Here is a 22,015-nt window from a genome sequence, read left to right on the forward strand (position 1 = left end):
TAAGGCAGCTTTGTGTGTCCGTGGGCTTTTGATATTTTATGGGGTGTAATTGGGATATCTCTGCGTTTCAACCTTATTTGTCTTGGGGTTTTATAGTACCTCACTTTGAGGCCCCAGAACGGCTGGATGTAAACTGGAAGACTAAGCAGCCATCTTACGAATGCCGTTTCAAGAAGAATGCAAGGCAGTAGCTAGGCAGATTCCTGACACGTCTTCCCTTCCTACTACAGACAGCCAGATGAGTTGGATCCCATTGATTTGCCTCTGTAGCGTCGGCTTCTCTCTCTGGTGCAGAACACCTTCCCCTCCCACTAAGAGAGGAGCCTCTTGCAGCAGGGGGAAGGTGTCTTACACCAAAGTACTGCCGTTAGTGGAGCAGATCTCTCGGATTCAACCCAACATCTCCACTCTGCTCAACCGAGAGGGCAGAAGGCCATCTGCCGAGGCACCTACTCCTTCATCCCGGGCACGTGCTCGTAGTTAATCAGAAGCAGCATCTGTAAATACTGCCTGAGGGTGCCTGACAAACATTTACAACAGACCAAAGCCTCTTTACAACAGACCAAATACCTTTTGTTTGTCAGGAAAGGGACTGAGAACAGCACTTGGGCTGACATTTCCGTGAAGCGAAGGCCGCAAATTGCGTGGGGTGCTCGTGGCCATTCGTTGGAGAACCAGCATTCAGCCGCCTTCCGGCTATCGCCATCCTTTCCAGCTTGCAAAACCTGCCAGAAACACCCAGCTGTTCAGTGCATGGAGACCGAAGACTGTGTTACACGGGGGGGGGGGGGGGGGGCCTTGGCAAATGGTCGCGTTTACACATGAAGAGCAAACTGTAATGTAAGGTCTAATTGCATAACGCTGGCTTTCCAGCCCTCTCTTTAAAACATGAGAAGTCACTTCAGGAGGCAGAGACATGGAGGAGTAGAAGAACACGCTTGACCCTTGGATTGTCTTTTTTGAAATTCTGAGGAATGTCTGGGGGACTCCCACCCAGTTTGTTCTGGGCTTTCAGATAGGCTTGAGCTTGTATACGTAGTTTAGCCTTAAAGCAGGGAGCCGACTCCAGACAGGCACCTGCACCCTTGGAAGGGCATATCCTGCTTGTGAGAGCTGTCCCGACCTGTTCCCAAGGTGCTTCTACTTCTTGTGGGGATTGCTTTGGTTATAGTATGGTAAGGAGACATGCCGTGAATTAGGTGAGCCTCCAGGGAAAGGGATACATGTGCATAAATAAACAAGCTATGGAAAGATACCCCCCAAGAGATATTCTGAGATGTGTGATTCAGACAGGGGTAACTGGAGGGGGCATAAAACAGGTAAACAGCACAAAATTCAAGCTCTCATTCTAGTGATACATAATGTTGATGAACATCCAAGGGACCAAGCCCTATGAAGATAGGTTGAGGGACTTGGGAATGTTCAACCTGGAGAAAAGGAGGTTGAGAGGGGACACGATAGCCCTCTTTAAGTATTTGAAAGGTTGTCACTTGGAGGAGGGCAGGATGCTGTTTCTGTTGGCTGCAGAGGAGAGGACACGCAGTAATGGGTTTAAACTACAAGTACAATGATATAGGCTAGATATCAGGAAAAAAAATTTCACAGTCAGAGTAGTTCAGCAGTAGAATAGGCTGCCTAAGGAGGTGGTGAGCTCCCCCTCACTGGCAGTCTTCAAGCAAAGGTTGGATACACACTTTTCTTGGATGCTAATCCTGCGTAGAGCAGGGGGTTGGACTAGAGGGCCTGTATGGCTCCTTCCAACGCTATGATTCTATGATCCCTTTTCTTTTTTTTAGCTGTGTCTCTTTCCAGCCTGAGCGATTGTTTTAGGGGTATCATTTTAGGATGCTGAATGTTCTTTCTGTCCTATTTTGATGGCATGATGCAGTACGGGTAACTCTTATGTTGTTTTTATGATTTTATTGTGTTTTTATATTTTGAGACACCTCAAGAAAAGTCTGGGGAGAGGCGGCCTATAAACTTTCTGAGCATTTAAGCTTCTGTAGCATCAAGAGTTAGTAAACTGCCTGGGCAGATGGCAATCTGAGAAAAATGTGTGAAAGGAGACAATGGGCACTCCTGGATGGATAGTGGCACGTTGATGATGATAGCAGCAAGAGAGGGCCTCTGCAAATATGTTCGTGTGAACGGGGAGGCAGTACATGCATGGGAAATTGCTCGATTCATACAAAATGGTGACCGGGTGGATGGGTTGGTGCAGGGTGGGGATGGCATATGCTGTTGGTGGGCTCCCCAGCTGCAGGAACATACAGTCTGCACAGGTCTAGAGATGCTTTGTGAACCATCAAGTCATTGGGATCCCTTATAGCCTCCCAAGGGTAATGGTGGGAAAAGAATACATTGGTGCACATTTGCTCAAGGGCTCAGAGCATGAAGCTTAGACCCAGTGAAAAAATAAGAGATTCTTTTCATTTTGGGTTATTTACCTTTATCTTTTCCAGGACGTTTCTGCAGTGAGCTTTGTTTTTTTTTTTCCTCCTGTATTCACAATGATTTAAAAACAAGGAAACCAAATTTCCGTTTCTGATGGCTTCTAATCTGGATTTTTTAAATTTATTATTACGCAGGCAACTCTGTCTTCTCCTGAATGCAGAGAACATCTTCCACTCAATGGCAGACATCCTGCTGCGAGAGGAGGACCTCAAGTTTGCCTCCACAATGGTCCATACCCTCAACACAATCCTACTGACGTCTTCCGAGCTCTTCCAGCTCAGGAACCAACTCAAAGATCTGAGGACACCGGTACTTGGGGGTTGCTTTCTTGTCCTTGTCTTCTTCCTCCAGCCCCACCCAGACTCTTAAATTACTTGAGTGCTTTATGATAGAGATCAGAATGCTCCTCCCCTCCCCCCCCCCCCCGGACATGGACACACAATGGGGAGGTCTTTGAGGGGATCTTCAGTCTCTCTAGCACCATTGTAAGCATATTTTCCTATCTGTGCTGCGAAGCCATTGTGTCTCTCTGACCACACTGTGCTTTTTGGTGTCTTATCTGCTTTGGTGCTCTTGAAATGAGGGTCCTGTTTATAAATCGCTGCCGAATGTTTGGTCTGTGCTTGGTTTACCCTGTGCTGAAGGCCAGAAGGCAGAGAATCAGTCACAAAATAGAATGGGGGGGGGGGGTATGTAGCTCTGGATACTGCATTTCTTGTCTCCTGACCTTGATTCTGCAGGGGCCTTTAATTCAGATAGATATTTCACCAGTTTAATGGCATTGTCTTGAATTAGGCCTTTGAGACTGAAAGTGATGCATTTTAGACTTCTGTTCCTTTACAGCAGGAGTATTATTATTATTATTATTATTATTATTATTATTATTATTATTATTATTATTTAGATTTATTTCCCGCCACTCCCCGTAGGCTCGTGGCGGGTCACAACAATCCTATCCTCATTAAAATACCCATTAAAAACTTTAAAAACAATCCCAACATGGCGGAAGCTGTCATTATTCCCACCCCTGCTATTAGAGCGGCAGGGATGGTGGGGAGGAGATCTAACTTACTAGGTCCGGGGAGGGGGGGGGAATGTTGGCACTCACTCGCTGACCCCGGCCTCAACCAAAAGCCTGGTGGAAGAGCTCCGTCTTGCAGGCCCTGCGGAAAAAATGGTAAATCCCGCAGGGCCCGCAGCTCACCCGGGAGCTCGTTCCACCAGGTAGGGGCCAGGACCGAAAAGGTCCTGGCCCTGGTCGAGGTCAGGCGCGCTTCTCTAGGGCCGGGAACGACCAGAAGATTCTCCCCTGCTGAGCGTAAAGCCTGCATTTGCTGGCAGGGGCTTCTGGGAATTGTAGTCCATGGACATCTGGAGGGCCGCAGTTTGACTACCCCTGCTTTACCGCTTTAAGAAAAAATGTGGACCTTAACAACTCTGGTGGGTTCTGCAGTTGCACGGCATCAAAACTGTGTTTTCTTTTCCTATCAGAACTGAGTCTTCTGGAAAGTAGATCCCATGTTGGTGACAAGCGGGAAAGCAGAAACCAAAGTGCTGTTGGCAAAAAACCAAAACCAAAACCCTAGGTTCATAAAGTAGCAAACTTTAGAGTCACAGTGGATTCCTCTCCTGTGAATGGCAGAGTTCTGTGCTACTTATCCATCTGTTGCATTTCCAGTGCAGCTGGGCTTTTAAAAGTGTTTCCAGACTACCCCAAACCTCTCTTCATATAAGCAAGAATGTTGGGATCGTGCTATGGGCAGTGTGCAAGAGTGTTCAACCCCCCCGCACAATTAGCTTTGGAAAAAAGGCTTTGACTCTTTTGGAAATATCATTGGACATGCTAACAAGCCTTGACTCAAACTATTTTCTTCTGTCATGTGGATTAGAAACATTTTTTAAATTAAAAAAGCCAAATTCCATGCTTGGCAAATGCACAGAATTCACAGCATCTTGCACATGCAGTTACTTGCCCCAGTGGTCAGAACCGCATCTCTTTATTTTTCCTTACGAAGCTATTGAATTGCAGCAACAGAGATGAATGTTAGTTTTGGAGCCTGTTTAGCTGCTGGAAGCAGGAGTTGACCTATACGGTGGATTGTATGCGCCCCCACCTTGCTGTTTTGTTTTCCCAGGAGAGCCGTAATTTATTCTGCTGTCTCTACCGTTCCTGGTGCCACAACCCTGTGACTACCGTGTCCCTCTGCTTTCTCACTCAGAACTACAAGCATGCCTATGACCTCATCCAGATGTTGTATCCTTCTCTTTTAAAAATTTGGTGCCGTTCTTGGCAGGCCACAGGAGGGAGGGCGGGGTTGGGCCAGCGGCTCTCGGTCTGCGCTTCTGCAGCCTAAACACAGAACAGGCATTCTGACTGCCTCCTCTTGGGCCATAACAAAGAGTCGTGGACTGAAGCAGCTGATTAAAAGTGATCCTCCACAAGGTCCTCCGCATTGCGGCTCTCTTTGTTTTCCCGCGATCCAGAAATAGTGCCAGAACCTGGAGGCGATCCTTTGACTTGAGAATGGCTTCTATAAAAGGGACTTCCAGATGGGTCAGTTCAAGAGTGTCAGCAGAAGGCAGGACGGGGTGAATTAGTAAGACCTTTCTGTCCCTCCATATATTGAAGTCTTAATGCGGTCTGCCCTTCCTTTCACGATAGCACTAGGCAGAAGTAGGCACTTGGTTATGAGGTGTTCTAGGACTCTGTGTGAAGCCATCCCACGCTTTTGGAAAGACGGAGCAGCAGCTCAAGTCAGGACGGAATTCTGTCACTTCAGAACTGCCTTCATGGGACTTCAGAAGTCTTCAGTGCTACTAATGGTCAAGAGAACTTACGGGTGAGAAGGTAGCATAATGTTGCGGTTAGAGTGGCAGATGAGGCTCTGGGAAACTCAGGTGTGACATCCTGCTCTGACTGGGAAGCTTGCTGGCTGACCTTGGGCCAGTCGCATGTCCTCAGCCTGGACTACTTCACAGGGTTGTTGTAAAGATAAAATGGAGGAGAGGGAAATAATGTGAGCTCCTTTGGGTTCTCCAATAAAGAAGAAGAAGAGTCTCAAAGTGGCCCACAGTTGCCCTGCCTTCCCTTCCTCTCCCCACAACAGGCACCTGGTGAGGTAGGTGGGACCGAGAGAGAAACTGCTCTGTGAGAACAGCTCTAACAGGACTGTGATTGGCCCAAGATGACCCAGCTGTCTGCATGTGGAGGATCAGGGAATCAAACCAGGCTCTCCAGATTAGAAACTCTTAAGTACTACACCAAGGCTGGGTATAATTGAAGTAAAGAAATATTTGGCTAGTCATCCCTGCCAAGTCTTGCAGCCTTGGGGAAGAGAGCTTGAGAACTGGACTCCCGTCTAGTCAGGACATCTAGACAAAGGGGAACTCAGCAGACATTGCATACTTGTGCGTTCAGAGTTACCCTATTTGATTTTCACCTCTGTGAGGTACATCAGACTGAGCGGAATTGGCTCTGGTCCGCTGACTGAACTCAGGACTGTGCACTTAAAACACATTATGCAACCTAAGAGAAAGCAGAGGGTTCTTAGCATATGCTGTAGGTTTCCTAGTGGAACCCAGGGTAAATTTCCAGCAGCCATGCACTCTCTTTAACAGGAATCATTATCATGGCCCAGATTCTGGACTGCTTCTTGATCTGACTCCCACCTGTAACTTGCATTACTGGAGGACCAGTGTAGAAAGGTCCACAAAGCAGTCCGTCTTTCTTGACAGCTGGGGAAGCCATTGTGTCTCCCTGTCCCGTTTGTACACAATGGGGAATGAAAGCCCCATCACCTTGAATTCCGACCCCTCTTGCGGCTGAAGGCAGGTAGCTGTTTATTATATCAGGAAACGGGTTTGGAGCTAAAGCCCAGACAAGCTGTGGTGCTGGGGAAGGAGGCCATTAATTTGTGTCGGAAGTGGGTCATAGTCCCACTGGGAAGCATTTGACCCATTAAGCTAAGTTGATTAAGGAACGCTATCCTGGGGCCGGAACTCTAAACAGGAGCCTCCCGAAATAGTGTTGCCGGGGGTGATTGAGCCCATCCCACTCCCAGTGCAGGGTGTAACTTCAGTATGTTTCCAGGTATCTGCAGGAGGAGTTAAGGAAGTGTCCCCAGCTGCTGATAAGAAGGAAGGACTGACTTGAAAGTAGCCATCTTTGAAGATGTGGTCAAAAACTGGACTTAGGATGGAGTGTCTGGAAGAAGACATTTCTTTCCTCCCCCCCCCCCCCCCCGGAACTCTTGGGTCACATGATGGTTCCAGCCTGCCCCTTCCTAGTATAGGAAGTCTGTCATGGCCCCCTTTGTGTTGATAGTTGGTGCTGAGCCAGATAGAAACAGCACTTTCTGCAGAATCACATGGAGGCAGCTAACCCCGTCCACACACAGACACACAACAAACACTTTTGTGCAGCAATGTTCTGTTGGGTGTTTGCATTGCCACTTACTGTATGGATTGGCCCGGACCAGATGCCCAGCCCCGGCACCCTTCACCACCTCGAAGGGCTCTCAGTGCAGGGATGAGGTCTCTGTACTATTTGTGGGACCCATCAGCTGCTTCCGTGTGATCAGTGTGCATTGCACTCCTAAGCAGAGGGACACGCTCCCAAGTCAGTTGGAGTGGATGTCACTGGGAATCTCAGTAGCAGCTTTTGAAAGGAAAACACTTGCCTGTCAGCATGGGGAGAGACAGTGGACAACCTGTTTGCCATATCTGCTGTTTGGCGACTCTCCTTATGTGCATATCAGCCATGTGGTTGCGGTCAAAGGACATGGCTCCTTTAAAGGTCTCTCAAGACAACTTGTCCCTTCTGCAATGGCTGACCAGATCAAAGAATCCGCAGGGGAAGGGATTAGTCTCTGGTGCCCCTCCGTCCTGTGGCTGCAGGCCTACCCTGGTTCCCCTGCCCTCCTGCTTGGCCAGCAGACTTGTTCGCTTCCCTTAACAGAGGTGTTCAGCGGCGACCTGGAGGTCACAGTCGATTTCCTGATTGAGGTTGACAAGCTGGTCCAGCTGATAGAATGCCCGATTTTTACATGTAAGTTTCATTCCTCAATTGCTTTCATGGCAGGGCGGGGCAGGGTGGGGGGAGGGTCATGGGGGCGTCTGTGGGGGAGTATTGGGAGGCTGGTGTGCAATATTGCAAGTCTCAGCATTAGCCAAATAAATAGAGCAGAAGTTATGAGTATCTTTGCAGGGAGACCCTCCAGTGCGCTGTCCATTAGGGGCAGGCAGGAGCATAATTGCACTGGGCAAGGCTTCGCACTCAATGTAGGTTAGTGGGATGAACATCATGTGCACTGACTCTTGCAAATGCAAGCCTCGGCTCTCGATAGTTTGGAAGTTGGAGGCAGAGTCCAGGTGCCATTTAGAAAATGGCTTATCTGCTGTTTGCTGCTATAGAGAAGGGAGGTCGTCAGCCAGAGCAGATTCTGTCATTACTATGACTTTAGCCAGCGTCCACCCAAGTTCTCCTCTTCATGCAGCTTTTAAGAGGAATGCATGGAATTGTGCAGCTCTCGTACCCAGATTTGTGATGCCCACTGAAATTCTCTGCTTGGCATTAGTGTGTTGCCAGGAACATGGTGATCACATTGTGATTTTGCTTTAGAAAACATGAAACTTTAAACGGGAGAAGGATTAGGCTACAAGCAGTATGCCAGGCTGGTTTATGCAATACAGACTGGTATCCCCATACCTATGTGAGCCTGTGGCCAATATTATACTATTAATATATATAAGGACTTGTCACTGATGAAAGAACTGAAAACGGAGATTACCTGGATTCCGTTTTGACAGAAGTCCTAAATAATAAAGAAAGAAGGAAAACCACAAAAATAGGACATTTTTCTTTATCTTTAAACCGCCCGTGGCGCCACGGGAGCCACGGACTAAATAAATCGTTAAGGGCTGCCGAGGTGGGATTTGTCCGTGATGCAGAAGGGTCCGAATTGGACCCTTCCTCACGACAGACAATCGGAGGGACCGCGCCTGCCGATTGGTCCCTCCGATTCCCAGCCCGAGCAACTGCGAGCCGCGTGCAGCACGGCTCGCAGTTGCTCCCGGCCTGACGCGGCGAGAGGCCGCCACCCGAGGGAGCCCCCGGCAGTCGCGTGAAGCGCGGCTGCCTGGGGCTCCCTCCCTGGCGGCCTGACGCGGCCACAAGAACGCCGCCATCAGACCGCCACCGAAAGAACGCGCTACTGGCCCCTCCGGCAGCCGCGCCAGCCTTCGCCCGCCGCTCACAGCTCGCTGCCGCCCCGGGACGCCTCCAACTGCTGCTCCCGCATCTCCAACGCCGCACCCGCCCCCAATGCCACCGCCTACCCCGACGGCCCAGCCACCGCCTCCCCCGCCAGCCGCTCCCCCCAGGACAGGCCGCGGACGCTACGCTTCACACGCCGACGACGACCACGCTCCACTTCCTCGCACGCTCCAGGTACAGCCCGCACCGCCAAACGCCCACAGGAGCCCCCGGACGATGCCAGACTGTCTCGCCCTCCCCTCCACGGCCTACAGTCCACCCACAGCCCACTGCCACCCCCCCCCAAATCCAATGCCACCCTAGCGCCCGCTGCATTTAAGCTGCAGCAGGCTTAATTACTAGTTTATCATTTTGCCAGTGGATAGGTCTTTAATTATTAGACCGTCCTTCTTATACTCTTGTATGGTTTATGCATCTGACATAGCCCTTTGGCCTCACAGTCCTGGGTCACATAGGCTGGGCAGCCTAATACTTTGGTTTTCTTCCTCATGAGAGACAAATAAAAGAGTTCTGTCTGCCCCTCAAGCAATATTTTCTGTCCTTGGGAAACCCCACAAAACAGTCACTCCATTGGCTGGAAGCTCCCCAAGCTCCCCTTCTTCCACATGTGTCCACACCCATTCTCTCCCACAAATTCCCTCTCTGTGACTCCTGATGGGATGCCGAAGCTCTGTGCATTTGGTGACGCAAGCACGGCATACCCCATTTCTGCATCAGAGTGACCCAAATTCATGCAATTTCCAGCAAGCAAGATAAAGTGGGGAGAGGGCTTGGTATTTCTGTTGCTGATCCCTGAGATCCATTCACCTCGCTGGTAGTTTCTGAACCTTGATATGACCTTCCTTTGCAAGTGTGAGGTCTTCGTACCCACCCTGTAAGATTCCCCAGATGCCTGGTCGAGGCCAGGGTGTGAAAGTCCCACGGAATGCCTGAAGCCGCCTCAGCCCGCTTCTTGTTTGCTTGCAGATCTCCGCTTGCAGCTGCTGGATGTGAAGAACAATCCTTACCTAATCAAGGCTCTGTATGGGCTGCTGATGCTGCTGCCGCAGAGCAGTGCCTTCCAGCTCCTCTCCCACCGACTGCAGTGCGTGCCCAACCCTGAGCTCATGCAAACTGCGTAAGTCACGGCTGAGCCGGCCGGCTCCTTGTTGCCCTGGGGCTTCCTTCCGGAGAGAGAGGTTTTTCTTTTTGCGCAGATTTTTCTCCCAGCAAATGGAGCTCTGCATCGTTTCTCTAGGAAGTTGCTGAGTTTGAGGAGTCTTGGCATCTTCAGGGTGCAGCCCTCCTGCCTGCATGCACTGTTATTCCCAGGTGTTATTCCCAGGGATCGAGGGCAGGCTCTGCCTCTTAGCCCGACTCTCCCAGCAAGACTGGCCGCTCTGGATAGCCTGGTGAAGCTTGCTGGCGTGTCCTGGGCTGCTTGCCACGCTGGTTGTTTTCGCCACCTTTGCACCCAAGTTAAGGGGCTCTTTTCAGAAGCATCCACGTGACGTCGTCCTCTTGTGGATCGCTTGGCCCGTTTCCCCAGTCCTCGGATCCTGCTTTCTCAGACCACTTCTACCACATTCTCCTGGGGAGGAATGCATGGAGCAAGCGGCCTGGGTGGGAAGGGGCACATTTGGAGGGAGCCCCACCCGCACGGGAGACTTTTTCTTCCATCAGCCCCTTCTGCTCCTTTCCTCCTTATTGCTAGAGGGCTTTTGCAATTTTTGGTTGTAATTGGCTTTTGCTGTAGCACCATGGCAGTCACTTTTTAAAGCAAACTTCCTGAAAGACCTGTCTGGTGGCACGATGGGAAAGACGTGCAGGGAATATGGAAGTCGACAGGTAATGGTGTGCAGATGCAGATGCTCCATTGCCAGCATTTCTGCCTCTGTGTTTGCCGCAGCAATGGATGCCTAATGGAGAGGCCTTACCATATGGGTCATATGGACATTTTAAAGGCTTGTGTGTAAGGCCACTGAAAGATTACTTCTTCCGAATCTCTGTAAACCACTAGTCCACTAAAAAAAACCCCTCAACGCCCCAGTTATTAAGACAAACAGGGGTGGCCAAACTGTGGTTCTCCAGCAGTCCACTGACTACAATTCCCATGAGCCCCTGCCAGCACAGTGCTCCATGGTCCCCATGGACACCTGGAGAGCCATAGTTCGGCCACCCCCAGACAAAAGCATTGTCAAACAACGAGCAAGCTTTTAAGTTTACCGGAAGTCTCATTCTGGTGAGAAAGAGGGGAGGAGAAAAGATGTTTGTGATATTCTGTTGGCTCTAAGACGTAAAAGGTATCACTCCACTGTCACCAAGGGGCCCCCTCTTACTCTGATACATTCACAGATCCAACTGCCCCATCCCCCTGTTGCTCTGTTCCTTTCCAAAAATATGTAGTGCAAAAATGGACATGACCCTCGATCGTGCCTCTAGCACATGCTTCACTGAAATGAATACTGTGGGGGGGGGGGGTGCCACTTGTAGGACCCTCATATTGGGCAGGCATAAGGGATTATAGCAGTCTTCAAGCAAAGGTTGGATGCACACTTTTCTTGGATGCTTTAGGATGCTTAGGGCTAATCCTGCATTGAGCAGGGGGTTGGACTAGATGGCCTGTATGGCCCCTTCCAACTCTATGATTCTATGATTGTTTTGGTGCTTGGTTCTTGTGGGCCTTTCTTGCATGCCCAAGAAATACTGATTGCCACTTGGAGATCAGAAGGTGAATTTCTTCCAGGCCAGACTGGCCAGGGATTCTGGTTGGGAAGGGGGGGGGCATCATCTAGGCATGGAATCGGGGTCACTGATGGTGGGCAGGTAGTTGTGAATTTCCTGCATCGAGCAGGGGGTGAACTTGATGACCCTGGAGATCCCTTTCCTTTATGATTCTAAGGGGATTTGTTGCTCTAAGGCTGGCTTGTGGGTGTTCCCCATTGGAATTGTGTCCCAGACAGCTGTCTTCAAGCACAATGTGAAAATCTGCCCCCCTCCCCGGTGACTTTGGCCATGTGAATGCACTTGGAGAGGCACAGTAGTGAACAGATGCCATTATGGGTGGGAGCCATGCACAGAGACTTGGGGAGGGGCTGGCAGAAACCAGAGGAATGGCCATGTGGGGATCGGTCCCTATTTTGACAAGAAACACCAGGCATCAGCTGGTCCTGGTTGTTCTCTGCTGCCCCAAGCCTGGCCCACTCTGCAGGTCACAAGATATTTCTGAATGACATTCTCGGGTGGGAGAATTCATTCATTTATTATTTTAACTTTTATTCCACTCTGTCTCGGCAGACTCAGGGCGGATCACAACATACGTAATTAAAATCACACACTGTTCAAAAATAGAATGTGAAATCTAATCTAGATTAAAATTTCCAGTCTCATCAGAAGCATCATCTCAGCTGCGAGGTCGCCTGCCGGCCCTTTCCACTGAAATTTTGGGCTTTGTGCTCGGCAGGTGTTAGCGGGCAGGGTGGGGAGGCGCCAGGAAGGCGTTTGTGCCCCACATCTCCTTTGGGGCAGATATTAGAAGGCTGCCTCCAGCCGTCCTGCCCCAATTGCCTATGTCAAGCATTCCAAGTGAAGGTTGTGTGAGTTGGTAGGCCTGGAACTGAGGCTCTGGCTCTGAGCAGGCAAGGCCCTGGGCGTGGGGGAAGCCCTTTCTCAGCTTTCCTTACGCACCAAGGGGGCTGAGGCACATCCTCCTGGTCCCGAGCAATCAGGCGCTTGGAGTTTTGTCTATATTTGGTAACCCTCCGAGGGGCTGTGCCTCATCCACAGGCATTTGGCATCCGGGATGGAAAATTTCACTTCTGGTATTGCCATGGAAACAAGCGGAGCCACGGAGGAGATTTACCCTGAATAGGGAAGGCCTTCGTTCCCCGTCGCTTTGCCAGGGTCTGTTCAGGTCCCCTCGGGGAGCCTGGACAAACTGCAGGCAGAGACAGGCCTGCGCTCTGCTCCCGCAGCAACTCCGGCTCTGGAGGGGGGGGGGACAAAATGGCTGGCTCCGTGCCCCTGCTGCAGCTGGTGGCCACGTTTCTGCCCCCTCCCCCTTTGAAGCGCTTCTCCATTTTCCCCCTGGCTTCCGGGTTTCTCTGGTATCCGGGACTGCTTGTCACCTGACGTTGGCAAGGAGCAAGGGGCTGCGCGTGGGAATCTCACCCGTCTCCAAAGGTCCTTTCAGTGATGAAGCCGCTGACCCCACAGAGAGCAAAGCCGCTCCAGGTGGCTTCCCTTTCCCCAGATCCTTCCTCCAGCAGCTCTCGAGATTGGCGCTGCCTCCTCAGAGGAAGACCAGCTGCTGCAAGGTCTGATGTTGTGCCAACGGTCGTGATACTTTGCGCCCGCACAACCTGGTCGCTGCATTGTTGGCCTCCTTGAGATAAAGCAGAGAGAGGTCTTTGGAATGAATAACTATATAAGCTGCCGCATCCTTTTACCACACATCTGGCTTCCAGGACTCCTGGGTTCTGCTGATGCATGGAGGCCACGGGACTCTGGGGTCTCGTAGGGATGGTGCTGGCTGGCCCCCTGGCTTGGCACCATTAGCGCAGTTAGAATTAGGCATTGGCATGCACCTTTGTAAGCTTGGCTAGCAGCATCTTCCTTCTGGCAAGGGTTTATCTGTAACCCCTGCCAAACAAACGAAGGCCCAGAGATGGTTAGTCCTAAGAGGCCAGCCTGGCCAGCTTTTCTCACGTGTTGGGATTGGGATTTCAGAGAGGAATGTTGTGCGTGAGCCCATCTCGGGCTCATGGTCGCATTCCGTCTTTTCCCCTCGTCGCTTGCGGCTGGATATCACAAGCTGTCAGGCAGACTGAGCATCTGACTAATCGTGACCTACATTCTGTTTAAATGTTGGCAGTGACTTTCAGAACGAAGGCAACGAAGGAACCTCTGCCGGGGAGGGGCAGTGGTAAGGGCTGCCCTGCGACTCCCGACGTACTGGTTTTCTCCCCTCCCTTTTAAAAATTATTTATTTATTTGCTGCTCTTTGCCAATTAGAGGAGCTGTGCTCAACTTTGGCTTTATTCGGTCCATCCTGATGAGGCCAAGGAGCCAGAATTCTACCTTAGGGCAAATGTACCTAAGATCACCTTGCAGTGATTAGACAGCCATGGCAGCTAGCCTTCTGATGTCTGCCTTCATTTTGTAAAACAATGAGATTTAATGGATGTGGCCAGAGCTTTTGGCCCCTTGTGATTTTGGTGATTGTTTCAGTCCCATCCCTTGAGGAGGTGGCCCTGTGCACCAGAGATTTGAGCAGTCTATGAGCTTGGAGTTATACAGGGTGGGTGTCCAAAGCTGGGATCGCTTCCTCTTGCTTGGTCCAGCAGCTTTGGATGTCCAGTTGTGTATGATTAACTGCTAATTCTTGGTTTATGATGAGACTCACACCCTTTCTACATCAATTTGTCCTTTCTCCCATCTCACTAAGATTTATACTTGAAAGACTTATGGTGTATATCACACCACAACTTGGCTTCCTCCCCCCAAGCCTTCCTCAGAACAGTTTCCCTGTTCAAATTTTCCCCATTACTTTTGTCCTATTATGGATTAAGCAAATTTATCTGAAGAGCCAGTGTAGTGTAGTGGGCCACCGCAAAATTCGGGATTTCTGAGTACTAGCAAAGTATTTTGTATTTTGATACAGGAATTATTTGGGGCCCAATGGACTCAAGGTGGGGAAAAAAACAGAGGGGAGGCCTGCAGGAGTGACAAAGCTGCAAAACAGAGCTGAGTGGTGGAAGCACCCTGCTTCCAGCCTCTCAGCTGTTTGCCCCAATTTCTTCTGCAGTCCCTTTAAACCAAGCTGGTTTAAAGGTACTGCAGAAGAAGGGGGATTTTTGCCAATGAGCAGTGGGAAAAAAACATCCTTAAAACTGTAAGCCTTTGGGACAATGTATATGAGATAACAAGACCATTGAAAAGAATCTGGATTAAATATTTTGCCACTGATGAAGATTGAAAATGGGACATTGAAATATTAAACATATGCATAACCCATTTTTGGTCATTGTTGAGTTTTCCAGAATAAAATATATGATACTAATATCCACGAAAACATGATTAATATTTATTTCAATTATAATACAAAAGCTGGGTGACCTTGGGCCAGTCACATGCTCTCAGCCTAACCCTACCTCACAGGGTTGTGGTGATGATAAAATGGAGAGGAGGGGGAACAATGGAGGCCACTTCAGGTTCCCATTGAAGAGAAAAGTAGGGAGCAAATGGGGCAGCAAATGAAACTGTAATACAAGCTCATCAGAAGCAGCCAGCCCTCCCTCCCTCTTTTTATGTTTGTTTTTTCTAGGGTTAAATTTTCATTTGCTGTCTGAGAACTTTTGAGTTCAAATCCAAAAGAAGCTCTGCAGAGGGGGATCAGATAGAATTTTGTGTGGCTAAAGGGCTGGGCATGGCTGCAGAGGAAGCAGGTCACTTGTGATACTCACAGAGTGTCCCTGAGTAAGCCACTGATGGCGTCGCTAGCCTGAATCTTCCCTAGTCCTGTTGAATGGCTGAAGCCCTGCTCTCCGTTTTTTGGACCAACAGTTCTGCTCTGATCCATGTAAACAGGAAGAGAACATCATCAGGGACGCCTTAAGCCAAGCCAAGATCCAGCTGAGAAATTTCCTGTCAGACACGAAAAGAGGGAAGATGGGAGGGGGCCATCTCTCTTCCAGCCATGCCTCCCTGGCCTGCCTGCTAGCTGGCATCTTGGGTGGGGCCAAGCTCGAGGAGGAGGGATCCCAGGCCTCAGCCACAGCAGACTTTGCTTTGCTTCTGTCCAGTGAGGCAACCCAGTTTTGTGGTGGAGCCCGGCCAGGCAGAATACAAATTGGTGAGGGGGGTGGGGCAATAATGCCTTCACGTTTTGCCTGAAGCTGCTCTAAGCAGCCTTGTCTAAGCAGTCCTGTTTTTCTCCCTTCAGTGTGGATTTTACTTTACGCAATGCCTGGCACCACCTAAGTCTTTCCATTGCTCTGGAAACCCATAATCTCTGTTTCCCACTGTTTGCAATGTCCTTGTGTCGGTTGCCAAGGACTGAACGGTCCTATAATGGTATTTCATGTCTCTCTACTTGGAAAATGACTTTCCAAGACGTTTGGGGCAGATGCTGCTGCTGGTTGGGTCCCCACCCCGATAGAGAGAGAGAGAGAGTCAAGGAAGTTGGTACCCTTTCACGGACCAGCATAGGCCAACACAGGTTTCAAGTTTTGTATGCCTTTTATTTTTGCTTCCACTTTTCCCAACAATTGCACTCTCAGGGGTTTTCGCGACTAGCTGTTGCTGGGGTTGCTTTGCATCCAAAAATCACACACACAAAAAGCCGCCCAGCGCCCACATTCCGCACTCAAGAGTCAACTCGGCAAATCTGCCCATGTTTGCTTGCTTTACTTCCCAACGAAAAGTTTTCAAGGCATTGGGTGTATTTGTTTGTTTTTGCCAAGAATGCCAGAAATGGAAGGAGCCACCGGGCTGGAGAAGTTATGGACAGTTTGGCGGCTTTGCAGAAGGGGGAGAGAGATTGCTTCCTGACTAATGGGAGTCCTCTCTGATTTCCTGCGACTGTTGAGAATTCCATGCAGATTCTGCCCTTATTCCCCCATTCAAAAGGCCCAAAGCAATTGCTCAGAGCCTGGTAGCACCTTGGACTGTTTTCGTAAGCCAGGCCTTAGTTGTGTGGTTGTGGGGGTGGAGTCTCCTTGCGCAAGAAGTGGCACTCACTCAACAGCATGCCAGGTGATAGTTGCCTTTTGTTGGTCCAACCTCTGTAGTTATGGGGGGGTGGGGGGTGGGACACAGCACCCTGCTGTGTTCAGAGAACTTCTGGGGCAGGGGATCAGTAGTCTGCTCTCAGCATTGTGCATTTATAAAGCTGCTTCCTGCATCCATAGGCACACTTACTTGTTAGTAAGTCAAGTTGAACCTGGGGTGTGTGGCTTACGTTCAGGTATACATGCTTGAGGCGTGGCTTTTTATGATGACGGAGGCAGCAGAATTAATGAGAAATGCCAGCATTTGAGCCACTCTGTTCCGTTGCCTGGCCATGACCTTCTTTGACCTCTAACTCCATATGCTTATCATAAATTCCTGATTTTGTGATTACATTATTATGCAGATTGTACGCCGAGGGAGTTGCTTTAATCTGTTACATCCGGTGACCTTTGCCGCCATTCGGCAAAGGGACTGTAATCCTCATCTTTGCTTTTCTTGACCTGTTTGTTGTCATAGGCAAGAGATCTGCCACCAAGGAAAGCCTTTCAAAGCTCACGGAAGCCCCTGCCCAGGTGTCTCTCCACACCCTACCAACAGCCTACAGAAAGGGTAGTCAAACTGCGGCCCTCCAGATGTCCATGGACTACAATTCCCATGAGCCCCTGCCAGCAAATGCTCATGGGAATTGTAGTCCATGGACATCTAGAGGGCCACAGTTTGACTACCCCTGGCCTACAGCCTCCTCCTGTATTCAGGCCCTGCAAGTGTTTTTTCTCAACTGCCTTCCTTCCTTCTTAGCAGCTGAGATTTGTCAATGTTCTGCTACCTGCTGGTGTTTACGATCATTCCAAGCCATCACAGTGGAGCAGCCAATGAAAGGTAGTCGATTTTTAGCCATGGATCTGAGGCAGCTGAAAATGAGCCAACTGCCCTCCATCCCTCCCTCCCTCCCTTCTTTAGTATCTGGGCCAGTGGGACACAATGTGCCTTTCGATCTATATCCACCAGCATCCAGGTCACCTTCTTTCCCGAGTTTAAAGGGAGCAAGCTGTCTTTGAACCTGCACGTTTCTGTCTCTCGTTTGGGGCTGGCTGGGTGCCTCCATCTGCAGTGCCTTTTCTTGGGATCATCACTGTCAATGAAACCTACTAGAGGGGAAGACCTTTGGAGGTATCTGCCTCTGATTTGGATGTATACTTGACATCCACTTGCAGCAGAAGCAGGGGGAATCTGATAGCACGACAAACATGGGGTCGTCATTGAGAAGCGGAAGTAGTCCTCTCCTGGGGAACTTGTGTGGTATTGCTGCTCTGGCAGTCTGGCTGCTGCCTTCCTTTCACCCTCCCCCCCCCCCCCCCCCGCACTGCCTTGCCGGGCCTTCCCATCTCACCAGCTGTTTGCTGCAGGCGGCTGACCCTCAGAACAGCCACCCCGTGGGCTTATCAAAAGGAGAGGCTCACAAACAGGAAATGCTTTCCCAGTGTGTGGCAGAACTCAGGCGCTGGGCTTTGTCTCCCAGTACACCCAGGATTAGCCACAGCAAAAACAAAAAATCCCAGGCTGGGGTCGAGAACCCCCCTTTGACCCACTCCGATGGCTGAGAGCAGGGACAAAACGGAGGGCTGGGTTAGAAAACATCTTGCAGAACTCTGTGCCTTTCCAGCTGCACGGGGTTGCCAGAGATTGAGGGGACAGATGTCGGAAACCCCTCTTGTTTTCTTTTGATTGGGGCCAGGGCCTGTGGGGTCCTTCTCTTGTGCCCAAGCTGGTTGCCACTAGACCTTGCATGTCACTTTCCTTCAAGAGCATTCCTCAGGTCTTCTGCCCTGTGCAGGAAGCTCTCCTCCTTCCAACGAGTAGTTCTTGAAGCCGGATGACTAGAGGGCAACTGTTTAAGACCACCAGCTGCTGCCTCTGGAGCACTTATCCTGCTCCAGACCTGGTAAGGCTCACTCTACCTTTCTGCCGGACCCTTTGCCCCACTGGGGCTAGTATTTGATGACCTCTCCAGATTGACACATGCCGAAAATGTTAGCACTGAAGCCATTAATTTGGCCGGCTGTCATGATGAGTATATTGATTCTGTCACACCTGATTTCAGCCTGCCTCCTATTAATGGGGGATGGGTGTGTGTGTGACAGTACTAATTCAGTGTCCTCCCAGGGGTGATTCAGGGAACCCTCTGGAGTTCCTCGGAAGCTTTTAAGAGGCTTTTTGGTGAGACCTGCAGTCACGAGAGCAGCTTGCTCTGGATGTTCGCCACGGATCTGTGGCCTGCACTCCATGTGACTCTCGGGCCAGGAATAGTCATTGTATGAAGACTGTGGTCAGCAAGAAAACAGCATCTTGGTTGCAAACTCTGCGTGCTTAGTGTTCAGGCAGCGTCATCAGGGCCTTTTGCTCTGAACGGGAACATCTCATGCAGACACCTCACTAAAACGGGGGGGGGGGGGCTTCCCCAAGAGCCATCAAAGAACTTGTGAAGGGGGAGATTGTGATGGCTTGTGATTGGAGGTCTCTTTCCCCTGGGAAGCGAGCTCAGTTCCAAGGGTTGCATCTTCCTGCTTGGCAGGAAGGGAGTTTTCCATGCCCCACCACCAACACCACACACTTGGCTTCCCAATTCCAGAGAGCTGATTTATTGACTTGGCTTTTGGGAAGTAAAGCGAGTTTCCAGGTTGGCTGCTGATCTACTGAGTAAGTGCTGGTCTGTGTAGCTTTGTTTTGCAGTTTAAAAAAAAATTAAGTTGATGGGGCAGAGGGAGGTTATATACACTCAGTGGCTACTTCCACAAGGGCTTCTTGCTCCGCCTTGGCTTCCTTACAGCAGCACCATTTTCAGGAGTGTACACAAGATGTTGATCTATTAGTTTCTAGGGGGTTTTTTTTCTTTAAGTTTCACCTGATTTTCATTGTGGAATTATGAGGAAAAGGTGCAGCTTTTCTCTCAAAACTCCTCAGTGAAAAGGGCTAGAGAATTACTTTTAAAAAATGAAATCTGGGAACTACTGGGACATGGCAATAGATTGATTTAATGCTATCATGATCTAGTAATTCCTGAGCAGGGGGTTGGACTAGATAGCCTGTATGACCCCTTCCAATTCTATAATTCTATTATGATGATGAAGCAGCAGCCTCTTGTTTGCCACCTTAGCGACCTTAAGTTGGGTGGAAAGGCGGTGTGAACACATTTTAAAGAAAACAAAATTCTGAGCAGTACGGCCTTCAGGTCCAGACAGAGGCTGGCTGGCCGGCTGCCTCCCATGGTCCACAGTGTTGAAAAAATGCTACCTTTTTGCCGCCGTGGTGACACAGGCCGGCTGACTGACACTGTCTGCTCCCTCTCCTCAGAGACGGCTCAAAGACCAGCCCTGCTGCCAAGAAGTCCGCTGCCACCACGGCCATCGACTACGCTGAACTGTTACAGCACTTTGAGAAGGTCCAGAACAAACACTTGCAGGTCCGGCACCAGCGAGCCAGCCGTGGAGAAACCCTGGACCGGAGAGCAATCCTCTAGAAGCTCGGTCCAGAGAGCCAGAAGAGCATGGGAGCAACACTGGACGATGCGGTGGTATTAACCGGGTGGCAGCTGCTGGCCCTGAAATGCTGCTAAAATTGCATGGTTGAGGAGGAACAATGGAACTGGCTTGTGGTGAGCAAATGCAGCTGCCCCAGGGAGGGGAAAGGGGTGTCCCCACTCTTCCGACAAAGTTCGCTGCAGGAATGGGGGAAGGAGGAGTTCGGACCTGCCCTTCAGCATGTGTTTTCTTCTGGCAGAGGGGCAAAGTCTTGGACTTCACTGGTGCCTTCCCTTGTGACAGTCACCTGATGGTCACAGTCTTGCCAGGGCAGCGGGGGCAGGAGGGGGGGAGGCAAAGGGAGGATTTTCCATGCTGCTTCTCATCAGAGAGGAGAGAGAGTAGGCAGGAAACATGCCCTCTGCTTCTCTCTCCCAACCGATCCGGCCACGCAGTGGAGAGAGGGGCAAGCCTCTCCAATTGGAAAGACTGGAGTACTTCAGACCCCCCCCCCCCCCCCCGCCTCAAGGCCTGCACTTCTTGACTGCCTGTGGTTAATTCCCATCAAGGCCCCCTTTCCACACACACACTCCAATCACGTATTCAGACTGTTCAGCCTTAACTTCCAGCTAAATCCATGTGTGTATGTACAGATCTCTACAGACCGGCGGGATTTCTAGATTGAGAACCTTTGTACTAATGTCAAAAGAAATCAATAAAGCTGAGATGGCAGAACCCTCGCCGAGGGGGTCCTCGATGTTTGGGTGTGTGTGTCCCTCCCATTCAGCCCAAGGGCTGGTCAGACACAGGGGCACTGATGTGGTTAAGACTTCCGTATGCAGCCCTATCCTGAGGATTTGAGCCAGGCTAGAACGCTCTAGAAGCCCCGCACCTAACAGCTATCATTAAACCATACTGTTTGAGAAACCTCGGGATCCTGCACCTGCAGGCCGGGGGACACGTCTTTTATTGGGGAAACCAGCCTGGAAAATTTATATCATTGGAGAATTTTTTGTTATGACTTGTGAGATTGTAAGTATGGGATGGCAGACAGAGCTTTCATTTCTGCTGGGCCTATAGAAATTGCCTTTACACTCTAATTCAGGGATTCCCAACCAGGGGTCTGTGGCCTTTCCCCTCCGGCCTTAATGAACTCAGCCACAAGCGAGAGAATTGGCTGCTTCCATTCTCTCCCGAACCTGCCTGTTAACACAGGTGGGAATGTCACTTCCAAGGAGTGTGGTAGAGAGGGGTGACCAGCTGGCATCACTTCTGGGCTCCTCAAAGCATGACAAATTATTCCAGGGGCTCCTCCACAGTCAAAAGGTTGAAAAGGGCTTCTCTAGATTGTGTGGAAATGTCTCAGATCCTGGATTAAAGTGAAGGAGGGAAGAGTATGGAGCAAAAGTTGATCTGTAACTTCTGTTGTCTCCCCCCCGCCCAAGTATGTTGAAAAGAATCCCATGTGAAGAAATGAAGAGTTTGTCCAACAGCAAGACAAGCCCACGTCAAGGAGACCACCGCCATGTTTCATTTCTGGAATAAAGAGCAAATGCCCTGCAGACATGTGCAGCAGTTGTGTGCAAAGGGGTCACTTAGAGAGGAGGACTGCATTGCCCCATCAACTGAACATTGGTGGAAGGACAGGATGTTCAAGGGGAAATCTTAGTAGACATTTACACAAAGAGTTCTGCTGCCCTATTGGCTGACCGGAGACGGGCTGTGGTGACACGCCGGCTTTGTACACAGAAGGTCCCAGTTAAGCATCTCGGGCTGTAGGAAAAACCTTTCTCTGTCCAAGACTTTGGGGAGTCGAGTACACATAGCTATGCATTGGGAAGCTTCCCATCTTCCTATGATGCCCAGAGAGACAATCTCCAGTTTCTTGGGCAGGATCAAGAGGACTGAGCTCTGAAGACCTCCGTAAGATCTCACCGGGCGTGTGCAGGAGGGGGTGTCCTCTGCTCTGGGCTTGTAGGAACATGGAATCGTCCTCTTTTCGCACAGAACCAACAAATAGCCTTGTGGCTTCCTGGCTCCCGAGAGATGTTTTTTAATA

At 50.2% G+C, this 22,015-nt stretch overlaps 1 protein-coding gene across 1 annotated transcript in view; it reads left to right on the plus strand.

The window, feature by feature from the left end:
- VAC14 (VAC14 component of PIKFYVE complex) overlaps nucleotides 1-20,713 on the plus strand; it is a 101,387-nt gene extending 80,674 nt beyond the window's left edge. The window contains exons 15-19 of the mRNA XM_077309823.1: nucleotides 2,589-2,763; nucleotides 4,590-4,708; nucleotides 7,422-7,501; nucleotides 9,695-9,845; nucleotides 19,790-20,713. Of these exons, the coding sequence (XP_077165938.1) occupies nucleotides 2,589-2,763; nucleotides 4,590-4,708; nucleotides 7,422-7,501; nucleotides 9,695-9,845; nucleotides 19,790-19,955 (691 nt within the window). The 3' untranslated portion in view covers nucleotides 19,956-20,713. The remainder of the gene's footprint in view (nucleotides 1-2,588; nucleotides 2,764-4,589; nucleotides 4,709-7,421; nucleotides 7,502-9,694; nucleotides 9,846-19,789) is intronic.
- Nucleotides 20,714-22,015: the final 1,302 nt, after the last annotated feature.

The sequence above is a fragment of the Paroedura picta genome, chromosome 14 (genome assembly GCF_049243985.1).
Source record: "Paroedura picta isolate Pp20150507F chromosome 14, Ppicta_v3.0, whole genome shotgun sequence".
NCBI lineage: Eukaryota > Metazoa > Chordata > Lepidosauria > Squamata > Gekkonidae > Paroedura > Paroedura picta.